Genomic DNA, 15660 nt, shown 5'->3' with positions numbered 1-15660 from the left:
GAATATAAAATCAAAATGTAATTTGGAAATTTTACGTTCAACTGTTATACAAATTGACTTGACTACACAAATAAAGCTCAACCTACCACCACCCACCCCTCCCTCACTCCATCTTATTTCAAGTCCACCCATCAGTTACGGTGTCTTATGGTACCTATTGGAAACTATTTAAGCGTAGCGCCACCATAAGTTGGCGCGGAGCGTACAAGAAAATATTAGCCGAAAATGCCTCACAGATCGCTGGAAATGGCACTTCCCAGGGCCTTGCAAGTTGCATCTAAGCATTTTCTACTTTGAAATTACCAGCGATATCATAGAAACGTACAAAAAGTTATGCTCAAGTGTGGGGGCGGTCGCCCCTCCCCCCCCCCCTTGGCTACGCGCCTGTACATACATCAGCAATTCATTACCGAAGAAACTAACCTTGCCAGGCATTTGAACAGAAGAAAGGGTTTTCGTCAAAACCGTTTGGGCAATCAATGATCGTATCACAGAAAAAAAACATGAAAATGCAAGAATCGTCTTCATCAAAACATGGAAATTGATTCGGACGGCCAGTGCAGTTGAAACGTTCCCCTAAATTAATGAACAGAAAGGAAGAAAGAGGGAATAGAGATATTTGTCACGGGTCTAAGAAAACTAACAAAAAACACTCGTGCATGCTATATATATATCGTATAATGCGAGCAGATTCATGCCTGCATTGCCCAATCTAGGTCTAAGTCAATAGGGTATTGTTTGTGATGCATTCAAACTCCAAAGGATGAGAGATGAAAAACCAAAACAAAAGAGTAACGTGAAACTATGATTGGTCAACTTGTTAAAAATATACACACTGGAAATGTAGACTACCACTGGCTGAGTTAATAAAATCAGAGGACGCTATAAAAGAATAAGTAAATATTTTGTAAAATATCATAATATGTTAATTGTTTAATTTCTTGATAAATTTCAGTTGCGATTGAAATTTGAAATATTTGCAAAATGAAAGGTGGGAATATATTATGAGTGATAAGGATACTTCATGAACACTGCTATACAAAAACTTCCGGACTATTTGGAGAGAGAAAAGAGTGGACCCCTTGCCGAGGTTTGAAGAGACAATGAACAAACAACGTGTGGGGCGAAATATATATAAAAAAGTTGGGGGGGGGGGCACAGATGTTCTGCAGACACTCAGGTGGTGCAAACAATAACACCGGCAGGGTGAGGATCTTTGAGTTTACTCAAATCAGTAACGCTACCTGTAATAGGTTTTCATATATACCATAGAGGGAAAACACAATCTAAACGTCTATATATGGACAGGGTGGGCCATGAAAGGGTTTTACTTCACCGCCAATTTAAGGACTACCAAACTATTTGGTTGGAGCGCTTTATCAGTCTATATGTAGGATGATATTCGAAAATGTTATATATACAAGAACATGCTAATGGTAACATGGGTTTGTAGGATTATAGTCAATGCCATTTTATGCACTTACCTTTAATGTTGAAGTCAGTGTTCCGTATATTAAAATCGAGACCGAAGCCGAGAGATAAACAGTGAGCGCCCTCTAAAGTGCATAAGCACACGACCAGCACGGTATTACGAATATCCATGGCAACTGTAATGTAATATTAAAGTAGATACAAACCAAACAATCTTTATTGGTCTATTTAATAGAGACATCTACATGTCATTACCAACGTCACCAAACAGCTGAAACAGTCTTTTTTTCATTTTGGAAGTATCGCAGATTTAATGTTCATTCACATACAAGACTAGACACTTGATCGAGTCTAAATATGACATAATCGAGCCGCATGTGCTTCCAGGTCTTACGTTTATCTGTTTACCTATAGAAATGATTATTTTCTGTAATGGATCTGGGTTTTGAAAATGCTCGTATCTAACATAATGAACCTTGCAATATGACCTACTGATGACATTGGTTCCAGCCTGTGTCCACACTGTTCACATTTTACCTTGAAAATATTTCAAAACACAAGACAAAGACAAAGTGAAGGTTTCAGATCCTCGTAGCACTATGACATCCAGGATTTACGAAATGGCGGCGCCTAGGCACGACATTTATGCTAGGATATCTAAAAAAACGGTGTCTTTTTTCCAAAGCTATTTGGAGTATTTCGCCATCACAACTATCTCTTTCAGATATGCCAAAGATGATGATTGCAGGGTTTGTTTCCTCTTTATGATGAAGTTCGCAACGAATCTGCTACGGAAGGTCAGCTATTGTCCGATAGAGGGCTTCACGCATTTGCGTTATGAAGCACAAAAAGGAACACACATTACAAAATGTCATGTTTGAAAGGAAACCGAACGACTTCCAGATACGTATCTTTAACGGTCATCCTCCTCCACCAACGCAGAGGTTGTACCAGTGGTGTAGCTATATGAGCGATGTCCGTAAGGGATGCTGACAATTTCAGCAAACACAGAGATTCCAAATATCCCACTCTTGACCTAACATCCTCACCCCCCCCCCCCCCCCAACCAATTGCACTCCAATGGGAAACTTCCACATTTTTAAATATTATTAAAATATTATTATCATTATTATTGTTAATATACTGGTGGTTTGAACTTGTGAAGCTGTAATTGTTCGCGACCGCTAATATTTTTTGGCACAAATAAAGTTGAAGTATGCCCTCTATTTTCAAAGTTTCTTGAACTAATTCCCGTTAACCCAGTATCTATCAACACACTATATAACGGACTGTGTTTTAAACTGACAGTCCCATCTACAACCTCTTTCTTTTAGAAACATTCGAACAGTTGAAGGATTTCCATCGTTAGGTAATTACGCATGCATGTGTATAAATTATAATAATCTCTGTACAAAGAGATGTCGTATCAAGTTCTTCCAAATATCCCTACATGTGGGCCAATTGCACAACAGTTTATCCTTTTGTCCTTTTGGTCCCAATAGCTCTCCCTTCCCTTCCCACTCCCAAGACCCTCTGTAGCAAATCCGCATCAATGTTCCCAGTGATGGGATAGATGAGTTGTGTGATAATCTATAATATATTTATATATATATATATATATATATATATATAGCGTCCATGGCCTAGTTGGTTAGGGTGTCCGCGTACAAAGCGGAAGGCCCGTGGTTGGAATCCCGGTGGAGGCTGAAAGTTTTTTCACTGTTCTTGATTTTCCAACTCATTACGATTTTCATTTATATATATTCATTTGCCTTTGTCGTTTACCTCCATTGCATTAACATAAAGTCTGTTCAAAGTATCTCTTTCGAGATCCGGCTTTAGGAATCAAAAATGATTTCGAGTTGGTTAGCATCATGTTTGATCTCTAGAGTAAGGCAAAATATGTCACCAAAAACAGAACTAGTATTGTTCGATACAGGTGACAAACGCCTACAGTGGAATTACGACCTTCCTTACCGGTTTCGAACCTCTGGACATACAATCAGCGTCCATAGCCTAGTGGTTAGGGTGTCCGCGTACAGAGCGGAAGGCCCGTGGTTCGAATCCCGGTGGAGGCTGAAAGTTTTTTCACTGTTCTTGATTTTCCAACTCATTACCATTTTCATATATATATATATATATAAATGACCGTAAATGCATCGGCTACAATAAGTTCATTTAAACCAGTGTTTAATAGTTGTGCTAATTATTCATGACTTTACATTTGCAAATGCAACATCTGTTATTTTGTGACAACCTTAACTGTTTCGGTTTCACCATGTGTCAGTGCTGTGGTATTAATTCTGTTTTATTCTTGTTCACACAAAATGATGTTTTTGATCCTTATTCAAGCAGTGAGTATCCATGCCAAACATACGACGCTACGTTTTTTTTTTCATTACATTATAATGAAAACCTAAGGCCTATTCATAATAGCGTTGTGGTTTTTTTTTTTTGCGCCATGTATTTTGTGTTTTCTTGAAATATATAAAAGAATGACATGGTTCACTAATTTTTCTGGTTATTGGCCTGTTGCGCCAAGTTTTTGAATAGCACGTTGTATATCACATGTACATGAGGAACTAAACCCATTGAGCGCCTCATCTATTCATTGATGTATTGAAAAAAAAAATTATTGAAACTGTATCAAATTTTAAACGTCATTTAAACCGAGAACAACGTTTATTTATACATAGTAATTTATATATAATATATATATAGTGTGAATTTATACGTGATTTATACATTGACACGAAATTGGTCCAAGTTACACTGTAGGTCTTAATAACTGGCTTGAAATACATCTGAAAATGAAATGCATAACATCAATGATGGACGGATGGCATCTTTATGTAGATCAATGTTGTAACGATTTGTATGTGATATCATTTTCTATCGGCAGTGTAATTATATGCGTGAACATGTGATATCACCGATTAGGGTACATAACCACTGATGAAATATGGAAGAATGAGCCCAAGTGGAGGGGCCACCCCTCCTCTTAGATACCGCCCCTCAACGACATCCCGCAACATCTTAGCCTCCATTACCAAAATGATGGTTGCGCGCTTGCTTGACAATTAAGCCACGCACGAATAGAAACAGTGATAGGGAGATACTTGTTTGCATGGTGAAGATGAATATAGACAGTTGATATTTATGAATATCAAAAAAAGAAAAAAAAAAGAAGAAAATTAAGAAAAGTCCTCAAGTATCCACACAGGTGTTTGATATTGGCATGTATTCAGAATGAGTGCTATTGTTAATCGCCCCCCCCCCCCGCCCCCTTCTCTCTCTTTCTCTCTGCCTGTTTGCTTTTGTTTTAGTGGGTGTGTGTACAATACGCAAGTGACGTATGTTCTTTACAAATGTTTTTCTCCCAATAATTTGTATACGGCAGTCTAGACTGAATCAAATAGTCATTTTTTTCTAATTGTTGATATATTCAACAATATCTTCTTTAACCCACATTTTTTTCTTCTTGCAATGAAGATTCATTGCTTGAAAAAGGACAACAACACATGGAACATAGAGCTGTTAATTAAATGTTTTTTATTCCCTTTTTTATTCACGAGCTTCTTGCCATAATGTGTATTAATAAGGAAGAAGATCTAGTTATTTAACGAATTAGTCCCGTCAATTAAGAAGAAGTCTTCATCACCATAGCGACGATAGGAAACAATTAATTGTTTACAGCAGCTGGCAAAATACCAACAGAACAATCAATCAAAGGACTAGGTACGGAAGACTTAAGTTTTATAATAACAACTTTTAATTACGATTGACAGGATACAACACTGAGATTGCAAACAAACTGCTTGATTACTTCAAATATCGGACATTGAGAGTTGAAGCCATGATATACAATTATAAGTCACAAGCAGTTTTGTTGGTACAAAACAAAACAAAATTACTTAAAATCATTCAATAAAAGGCCTGTTTGTGTTAAGAAAACATCTGTAAAAGTATATAAGCATATGTAAACTTACCTTGTCTGCAGACAGGCCTAGAGGTAAATAACCAGTTTTAAAGGTGAATGCTATACCTAACAATGATATATAAGTGAGAATTCTACAAGGTATCCAAATTCATATGTAAACCTGTCGAGGGGCATGCAACGGGTCCTTTTTTAAAGTGTGCAAGTTCTAATTCACCCATTTTTTCTTTCGTGATTGTACTCCATTCAAGTTTATCACCAATTCTAACTCACCGATGCGATGCGATTAACAGAAAAGAAGGTCGCGGGAGGAAGCAGGAATTTCACAAGAACGTGTCATAAGTTTGGCTAAGAATTTTGATCTAAAGAATTGCATCAGTTGTATACGCTTGGTTGGGAGAATACATAGGAATCATTTTACAGGATACGGCAAATGAGGTTGGATAATTCTAAGGGTTTAGTTTTTGCAATCAACGATTGAACATTGGCGTAGATCCGTGGGGAGGGGGAGTGTATCCCCAACATTTGACTGGGGGGGGGGGAGGATAGCCCATGTCATCATCCCCAGTGTTATGAAAATGCGTGTGCCAAAAAGTTTTTTTTTTTCAAATTAAAAAATGATGATTAAGAAAGTATTCATTTTACAATGTGTTTTAATGTTTGAAATACGATCACAAGATTTGGGCAATGGGGGTGTATGCCCCAACATTTGACTGTGGGGGGCGTAGAGGGGAGGGGGATGACCCATGTAGTCATCTACACCATGTTATAGATAGACCCTAACAAATTTTATATCGTTAGACTGCTCAAACTTGAAAATACTGTATTATACGTGGTTATATCGCTAGGACTGTGCCTGTTGCTCGGTAGAGTTAGTTCTATCGCTGCCCATGGGGAAATTTATTTGGTAGGCTGTTAACAGAAGCCTAGCTCCATTGCTTAAGAAGCTCCACTCAAAGAAACGATGAAAATGGTCTGGTGATTTCAAGATGATTTATTCTTTCCGTCTCATAATTAAAGTTAGATGAAAAACGATTGCAAAACAATACAATTGATAAATGATATTGTCATAACCTACACCTTTGGTCTCTCATTGAAATATTGGCTGAGGAGGCTAATATTTGTGTTGAATTTGTTACTAATTTCTGCAGATTGACGTCGGATAAATTCACCCCCCCCCCCTTCCCCACTCAAACCTTCCCCGGCGATCCCTTGGCGATCGCGCACGCACCTTGCGCGTAGTTCGCCACCCCTCATCTCAAAAATATGGAGAAACCCTCATTTACATCCTTAATGTCAAACAGAAATCTACGCCACTGGTGCAAGTTCATGGTATGTGCCACCATTGCCATGGTAAAACATGGTATCCCAAACAACACCACAAAATGCTAACATATATGTAGGTACTGACTACCATCTGTATGATGTGTGAACATGCATTCCCACGTTCAATGCACACCACATGTGCATTCTATATGAAGAGACAGTTGTTAACCTACATTATCATTGGCGCGTCTCCACAAATATTTTCACTTTCAGCGTTTCATACGAGTACTCCACCATGTCATACATCACATGAAATGTTTTCACTTTCATTTCTTTTAGTCTTTTAGTGAATCCAAAGAGTTATGGAGTCAAATCTCACTTAAAAATCTATAGCCGTTGAACACGGATGAACACTTGCCTTCTCTTCGACAAGTGTTTTTAGAGAATCACGTCAGATAGGCTTGGATATCGCACCCATTCCTGTTCCTGGGACCTTGACACTTAGCGCAAGATTGTCTTCATAATTTATCATGAACTCCCCCCTGACTGATTCAGGTAGTCACCTGAATCTTTATGTGAGGGCCAGATGTGAATCAAGTATTTCATAAAGGAAGGGTATACTGCAGTGGGGTCATTGAAGCCGACTCTCAACTCACCCATAGGGGGGAGGGGTGGGTGTGGGGGGATCATCCATAGGTAAAGAAGTATATAAGTAGCCCTTAACGTAAGGTTTTGGTAACAAATTTCAATTAAATTGAAGTCAATTCTGGAAGTATATTGGTCCAAATCTTCCCCGGCAGAATGCAAAATCCCCCGACTAATTATCGGAGGTGTGTTTAGGGTGGGGATAGCCCCCCCCCCCAACACATTGTGCACGGTGTTGAGTAACATACCATTAAAGTTTTAAGTGGAAACAATAACACTACGATGTTGTCAATTATTGTCGTGGTGCGGATATGGAGGAGATTGGGAGGGGGAGTTGGAGTTGCCTATAAGAGAATTTAATACAATATCATTGCGGTTACTTCAACGTTTTAATGTCGATTAGGCCTACCATATATAGCTGACAATATCTTTGAAACCTATTGTTTGGCAAGCACGTACTCCGGACGAATGTTTCCTATATACATTTATTGACTGCGGATAAAAGCCGAGACTTGATATGTTGAATACTGACTTCTGTTATATTTTCGCTTCTTTTAAATGTTATTCAAATACAAGAGCTATCATCCATTGGCTGCCATCTCATTCAATTACCTTTACCACCTTTATTTATCTCACATTTTACAACAAATAGGTCCAGGACTGTCGTAAACTACAAAGAGTGACGTTGTCTGCATAGAGGGACTTTCTATAAGAACACACACACATATATATATATATATATATATATATTATATGTATATATAAATAAATATATATGAAAATCGTAATGAGCTGGAAAATCAAGAACAATATATATATATATATAGAAGAATATATATATATATATATATATATATAAAAATATATATATATATATATAGCGCAGTTTCAGATTCTGCTAAGAAACCTGAAGGGACTGATCAACTGGCTTAACTGATATAATGTACAATTGATACATAACGGATACCTATATATGTGAATATTCATTTCTAAGGGCATATTAACAACATGACCAAAGGTAAATATCATTGGTAATAGGTGATTTATTTGCATTCATTTGAAGATGAGCGTAGTAACAGATCTTATGTTTGTTCTGTGTCTGAACAATACCCAAGACGGGCTTCCAGAGTTCTGAAGCTCTCATTCATAGTTAACATTGTTTTATTGTTTTTTGTTTTTTTAAACTGGACTGTGTTTGATTTGTCCTATACTTAACTTCTTTAAATTAAAAAACACAATAAACCAATATTTATATATATTAACAGCATTTTAAATATCTCCACGTCGACTATCTTCACGCATTCATTTCAGAGGATACGGTACATCTATATGCGTGTTGTTTATAATGGTAACGGCCAACGGTGCAGTGCTCAGCGTCTTCTGTTGTAATTTGCGCATCGCTGAGGATTTGGTCTGTTTGATTCAATCTTACATTTTTCAGGGTGTTCGTCGGATCCGTCGACACAGTCCATGTAAACACCGTCACACACTTGGCATTCATTTATACACATACCGTCTGTACACTGGAATAATCGGAAGGGTTTTATCCCTAAAATTATGTCGTTAATGTCGATTAAACAATTGTCTGTGTATAAAAAGAGAGACAAAATCATTGATTTCCTGGTAAAACATGCCCTCCCCTCAAATGCCCGTGGAAACAGGGGGGGACTTTTCCCCAAAGCCAGGGGACACAGGGGGAACTTGCCCACATGGCAGTTTTATTATGAAACACATCGGGAAGCCTTCATAACTAAGAAGCATGCACCCTTTTGGTGGTAAAACGTACCCTTGTTGAAAAATCAAATCACGGTATAATTAAAAAGGAGCGGGGGTTGTAAATACTAAAAATAAAATAACTAGAATGTGCCCTTTTGTTGAAATAATTAGAACATTCAACTATAGAAATTGGTGACGCGAAATGAAAAGTTGTCGGAAAGTTGTTTTATGGTAACGTTTTGGTTTGTCCCCTCAAATCAAAGCCGATTGTCCTACTGTCCCATGCACGGCGTTTGCTTCCCCCTCTTCCCCCATCCCTTAACATTTGCCCCTTTTTTTTGACTATATATGGTACCTATTACATAGTTGATTTAATATAGGGTGTTCCGAAAGTTCGTTCCGCCCTAGCGCCCATCTTCCCTTCAGCATCTCAGCCATACTACAATAGCCCCCTGAATTTCAAACCATCTGTGATACTCGGTACGAATAGCCTACGGAACACACTCTGTAACGAACTCAGTGAGTAATTAACTTTTCTTGTACGGAATAGGTACACAAACCTCAACGCATAACAATATGGCGCCTAAGGGAAACAACAGTGGCTTGGAAAAGGAGAGGGGACTTGCTAGGGAATGGCGGAAGAAAGGGGGAAAAAAACTGACTCTACTACATCTAAACATATTTATGTAGCCTATATAAAACAATAACAATTACCGTATTCATGGTGTTAGTGTAGCTCTGAACAACTTAAAAAGTAAATAAATAGGTGTGACATAGGTGTAGGCCTACTATGTAATATTTGTAACCTATAGTAGTACGTATACACGTATCTGTCCATTGAGAACATTTAAAACCGTGTTCATGGTTTCTATATGGATTCCATATAGCAGCATGTCTGATATTATAATAATAACACCTACCCAGCCATTCATCATCGCAGTCGCTTTCATCAATGAAGTTATCACAGTTCACGGTAGAGTCACATACGTCTTTACTGGCATCAATACATAGGTTGTCCACGCCGCATTCAAATAGTTTGCCTTGTTCTCGTAGTCTGTCTGCAAACGAACTGGAGCAGTCGAAGGTGTATCGAGGATTTCCTGTGATAAAATCATAAAAACACAAATATAATATACATATTACCTCCCCAGCCAGCGCAATCCTTTGTAATTGTCGGTGCCTACATAAAACCTTTTTTTTTGAATAACAAAATTTCAACTGTTCAGGGGAAAAACAAAATCAACAAACAAACAAAATAATGAACGGACAACCAAATAAACCAACATTACAGAAGGTACGGTAGCTGTTAATGGACATAATACCAACTGTTGTATACTGTTGTACCAGAGGAGGGTGTGTGGATACTTTGGAGTGCATTGGAAAGAAATATGACGTACTCACATGTTAATAGAGTATCGCTAAGAATACAAGTTAAGAAATTAACAGTATATGGGTGCATATATACAACGTTATAATGAAGCATTGTCTAAATAACGACTTGAAGCTTTGTAATTGGTCATAAAGGAACGATATACATATTCAGGTGGCACTCACTCTCAATGTTCAGCTCTCGAAAACACTGCATATTCATTTTTCACATGGTTCCTGTAGTCATGAGTTACTACGGTAATATATATATATATATATATATATATATATATGAAAATGGTAATGAGTTGGAAAATCAAGAACAGTGAAAAAACTTTCAGCCTCCACCGGGATTCGAACCACGGGCCTTCCGCTCTGTACGCGGACACCCTAACCACTAGGCTATGGACGCTGATTGTATGTCCAGAGGTTCGAAACCGGTAAGGAAGATCGTAATTCCACTGTAGGCGTTTGTCACCTATATCGAACAATACTAGTTCTGTTTTTGGTGACATATTTTGCCCTACTCTAGAGATCAAACATGATGCTATCCAACTCGAAAATCATTTGTGATTCCTAAAGCCGGATCTCGAAAGAGATACTTTAAACAGACTTTATGTTAATGCAATGGAGGTAAACGACAAAGGCAAATGAATATATATACATGAAAATCGTAATGAGTATATATATATATATATATATATATATATATATATATATATATATATATATATATATATATACTGGTGCTTGGAAACGAGTGAACAAGTTTTCTCACTTACTTAACACTAAGCTGTCGTTTTGTCCAAGAGCAACTGCTACGAATGTAGACATCAAAATAGCGAAGACTTGCAGATGGTTCATTTTTCTATTAAAAGGGAGAGACATTTATACGTGAATATCAGAATATAAAGGCATCGGAAATCTGATAGAACTATAGAAGCTGAAAACGACGTATATCATATATATACAATGCAACGGGTCAAGGAAACGTGCGTGGAAGGCGGCACGGTTGTTTACAGGAAACACGGTGGCAGATGTTACCCAACCCCCCCCCCCCCCACCTAACCACATTACCCATAGTGTTTCTGTCAAACGAAAATATGCCAGCAATATCTATGTACAATTTTAAGCGAACATGTGTATGGAAGGGCATGATCGGGAGGGTCGCCCTCTATCGCTCTCCAAACAAATGGTTTCTAAAATCTCCGGTTGGTTCAAAGTTGATCATAAGTGCGGATATTCTAGGGGGTTGTAGCCCATCGATGTTAATATATCATACATTTTTGAAGGTCAACAGCCGATGGGAAAGTCAACATTTTCTGTGTTCATCGTGATAACAGAAATGGTATAACAGTATGATCACGTGACCTTATTCTGCCGCACATTATTAAACACTGATATAATGGCGCCCCCGGTTTTTTTGATCTGATGAAAACGAATTATTGCTTAACTTAATCAAGTTTAGACTCCAGACAATGCCAACTGACATGAATATTGTTTGGGGGTCATAACGGGTATAAATGACTAGGCTATGATTAGCAGCGGGCGTCGGAGTGCGGTTGCTATCCCCATAGAACTGCATAACCGGTTGCGCCACGCACAAATTACAAACGCAACGTTATGCAAACAATGTTTTCAATGAAAGATTTTTCATGAAAATATAAAATATGATCATATTTTTGGTTAAAATCTCATTGCCAAATGTATTTATATCTTGAAAACAGTGGTAGGCTAAATGTTAGCTTCGTTTGCTGGTAGATATTTCGCAAAATAGTTTGTAAAAGATCAAATTCTCCTTTTTTCCTTATACTTCTCGAACAACTTACCAAGCGCACGTATAATCAAATAATATCTAACTATTAAAAAGAGCACAAACAAAAAACAAACAAAAAAACGACTGAAAAAAATACGATACTTGTCAATATCTCAGAGTTTCGTCTTGAAAAATATTTGTTAATCTTTCTCAAATATGTACTTTTGAATGGAATCGATATTGTGCAATTCTTCAATGAAAAAGTGTAACGTTTATTCAAACGAAGGTTTTTACTTAACTTTCAGCATTTGTTGTCGTAGTGATGACTGTCTTGTTGCATGCAGTGATTGGTAAACTGACTATTGTTGGTATCTATGCTATAGTTATAGCCAAGCGACAAGATAGTTTGTGTGTTCGTTTCATATTCGAGCATGATGGGGGCGGTATGCTGTATTGGCCCCGAATATGCTAGATATTGAAATATGGTCACCTTTGGTCAAAATTCTTGAACCGTTTTCATTACAACCTTCGAGGAAATTTTCCTCACTTATAGCCATACAGTCATCTTGTGTGTTCCTTAAAAATGTCTGAGAACAATTTGGAAGGTAAAGACCTCCAGAAAATTACATTTGAAAACTTTCTAGCAATTATAGCGTGCTATAATTTGGGGCCTGTACTGATTACCTTTAAGTTTCGGTCAAATCAATCACGTATAACATAGTATCATTATGTGTGGCTCGACGTGCAAATTATATAACGGAGTACAAAGATTGTTTGTCATACCATAGAATAAATTTAATAAACAACGTTTAAAAATACACAAATAAACAAACACAGAAATTAACCAAACTGTTTGTTTTAAAACATTCATGGTAACAATTAAAAAAAAGTGTACGAATGGGCTTACCTTTTTATAATATTTCTGATGGATTCGAACAGCCAAAGAGGTAATGCTTTTCAGAGAGAAAACCGATACGCCGTTGTTGATGAAGTCTATTTGTTTTTGGTTTACACGTTTGTGTGGTTTCGAAGAGCTCTTCAATTATGTCAAAACTTATGCTACGACGGCTCATTTTATGCAATTTCAGATCAATCTTTCCTTTAGTAACGCTTAACCACAACATTTCTTTCTGTTTGGCGTAATAGGACCACAAACTTACTATTGTGGTTGATTGGAACTAAACTTTGAATGGAAAAGTTTTTTTTTTTTTTTTAATTCGAACAGTCCTATAGGTTTGATTTTTTTTATTGCAATTGAAAGCATTTGAATTGAAAGTGGTTTTCTTTGGAATGAGGAAGTGAAAACAAACTGGAATAGTGAATAATAGCCTACTAGAAGTACAAATAATATAGCGTGTGATTGTTATACATAACCCTGGTCCTTCTTCTCCGTTTACTAGGGAGTTCACGGAAATAGCTTACCACAATATATATATAGGCCTATATCCTTATATGTACTTTGAGGAAAGACTTCTATAATTCTACTATTTTGGTTAGTCACCTGGTGATTCAGCTTTTATGGTACATAGAGCCATATTTCATCAAGGTTGTCGAAACACCACCGAACGGGAGTTGACAGCAACGTGACAAGGAAGGGTTTGGGTTAGAGTGGTGGGGGGGGGGTTAGGGGTGGGGTAAGAGAGGATGATGACGCCCTTTAATTCTTACTACCTCTTTTATTGCGTCTGTACATCTCTATCTCACGGTCATTAATCTGACTTGCTTCATAGTTGAAATATTTTTCAACGTGGAAAGAAAAATGTGACCTGTTTGAAAGTGGGACAGGGAAGGGGTTTGGAATTTGGGGGGTGGGGGAGGATAGGGGATGGGAAATGACCACTGCAGTTTGTGCTCGATCACTTTCTCCGATTGATGATTCTTGCTGTTATAGTTACAGTGTATGTCGATCTAGTGATGAATCAAAGCTCCTATATATAAACAACGCCGGAGTTAATAGGTAAAATAAGAAACTATCCAATTTACAGGTGAGTCATAACAGTAAAAATGTAAAATACAGGAAGCAGAAGCGTTTTGTTATCAGTGCGCAACTGCATATTTTATGATGCAAATTTTTCGATTTTCATTATCTCGAGAGAAAAATAGACTACAGGCAAATGACACTGGATACATATAGTAAAAGTTCCTTGTTCAAACTTAGATTAACCCTGATTTATCCTTTCATATATTTGAGCAGCTGATATGTGTAGGCTATATGTATATATGGATGCGGTTTAGAGCAAAGGACGTGGAGAAGGGTATGGGTGGGGTGGTGTGGGGTGGGGTGGGGTGGGAGGTCGGGGTCGTTATACCGTTTAAAGGTATAATTTACAATTGCTTGGTATTTGGTTTCGTATTCAATTGAACGAATGTCATCAGCTTCATAATGAATAATCCAAGCCGATCCTTAAAGGATTGGTTCAGTTGTCATACATGTTTATGTTATATGAAAGAGGACAATAAAAGAAACACAATGGTGGAAAAAAACTGTTCAAATATCTTTTTCGGTTAAAGAGATATTCAAGTGTAAAGTTTTATCAGATTGTGTAGAAACTGCTGAAATCTGACTAGCTGTGACGTCACATCCTCACATTCCTGAAAAGTCTTTGTTTTTTTCTCTAAATATTTTGTGAGATTTCATGACTTTCAATCAAAAGATATGTCAGGAGATCTCATATTTGTCAAAGGAAGTGTTTGAGATTAAACATCTGAAGAATTTTTGATTATATTATTTTCAAATGTGTTAAAAAATGTAAATAATTTTTCAAGAAATATATTCACAGATGTTAAGGAAGTGAGGATGTGACATCACACCTTCACAGTTAGTCTTTCTACACCAGTCGTTTTCAAAGAAATTTTGATATCTTCAAAGTGTCATATCTCCTTAACAGAGCATGCTATCATGGTAGTTTCTTTACTGTTCTTTGTGTCTTTTTGTGCTATTTCATACAAAATAGACATGTCAAACACCTGAACCAATCCTTTTATGTATTCGTAATCACTATACTGTAGGCTACACTGATTAAAGCGAGATAGGTTACGGAAATAAAGCAGCCTGGAATGACTCATTTGAAGCTTCATTTCATTTGAATGACTAAACTTGATCTATTAGTCCTGGTTCAATAAAAGCCTTATCTATTTAAACAGCCTTTTGTCACGAGGGCAGTCCTCTTTTTTTTTCATTATCAAAGTTACAAAGAATTTCCCTTTTCTCGTTGTAGAAAGAATAATTCTGTGAACTAATCGTTTGAATGCACAGTGAAAAAGAATGACTTTACCAGGAAGAGGTATAAATAATTTAGAAAACAAAAGTCATAAAATTATACGGTACTTTTTTTTTTTTTTAATAGAATTGCATTATATGGTTGAATTAATCACAGCATTTACCTTTTGAAAATCTGTACCAGGAAGTTAACATCAAGGTCTTCATACGGTTTTATCTTATTCAATGACATAAGAAGCCCCTAAAAAGTGTGTATGTGTGTTCGTATGCGGGTATGTGTGTGGGGGTACGGGTAAGGGGTGGGGGGTTGGGGAGGTTAGA

The 15660-nt window shown here is 37.2% G+C and overlaps 1 protein-coding gene and 1 long non-coding RNA gene across 2 annotated transcripts; both read right to left on the bottom strand.

Annotated features, from left to right (window-relative positions):
• Nucleotides 1–527: 527 nt before the first annotated feature.
• On the bottom strand, nucleotides 528–5613 carry LOC139958595 (uncharacterized). Its single transcript, XR_011789832.1, has 3 exons — nucleotides 5421–5613; nucleotides 1485–1607; nucleotides 528–576 (listed from the first exon to the last, which is right to left on the bottom strand). It is a non-coding gene; the product is annotated as an uncharacterized lncRNA (long non-coding RNA).
• A 743-nt stretch (nucleotides 5614–6356) lies between these two features.
• Nucleotides 6357–13180, bottom strand: LOC139965674 (uncharacterized). The gene is made up of 4 exons (XM_071968283.1): nucleotides 13027–13180; nucleotides 11146–11231; nucleotides 9916–10095; nucleotides 6357–8864 (listed from the first exon to the last, which is right to left on the bottom strand). The coding sequence occupies exons 2-4, from the start codon at nucleotides 11225–11227 to the stop codon at nucleotides 8650–8652; spliced, it is 477 nt and encodes a 158-aa protein (XP_071824384.1). The 5' UTR covers nucleotides 11228–11231; nucleotides 13027–13180; the 3' UTR covers nucleotides 6357–8649.
• Between the last annotated feature and the right edge of the window lie 2480 nt (nucleotides 13181–15660).

The sequence above is a fragment of the Apostichopus japonicus genome, chromosome 3, assembly GCF_037975245.1.
Source record: "Apostichopus japonicus isolate 1M-3 chromosome 3, ASM3797524v1, whole genome shotgun sequence".
Lineage (NCBI taxonomy): Eukaryota > Metazoa > Echinodermata > Holothuroidea > Aspidochirotida > Stichopodidae > Apostichopus > Apostichopus japonicus.
The sequence above is the reverse complement of the archived record's forward strand: the minus strand, read 5'-3'. Positions and strand labels throughout refer to the sequence as shown.

Coding starts and splice junctions, on each gene's coding strand:
- LOC139965674 (XM_071968283.1), bottom strand. CDS start 11,227: ATGAACCATCTGCAAGTCTTCGCTATTTTGATGTCTACATTCGTAGCA. Junction 10,096..11,145: donor AAACGACAGCTTAGTGTTAA/GTAAGTGAGAAA, acceptor ATTTTATCACAG/GAAATCCTCGATACACCTTC. Junction 8,865..9,915: donor CTGCGATGATGAATGGCTGG/GTAGGTGTTATT, acceptor TTTTATACACAG/ACAATTGTTTAATCGACATT.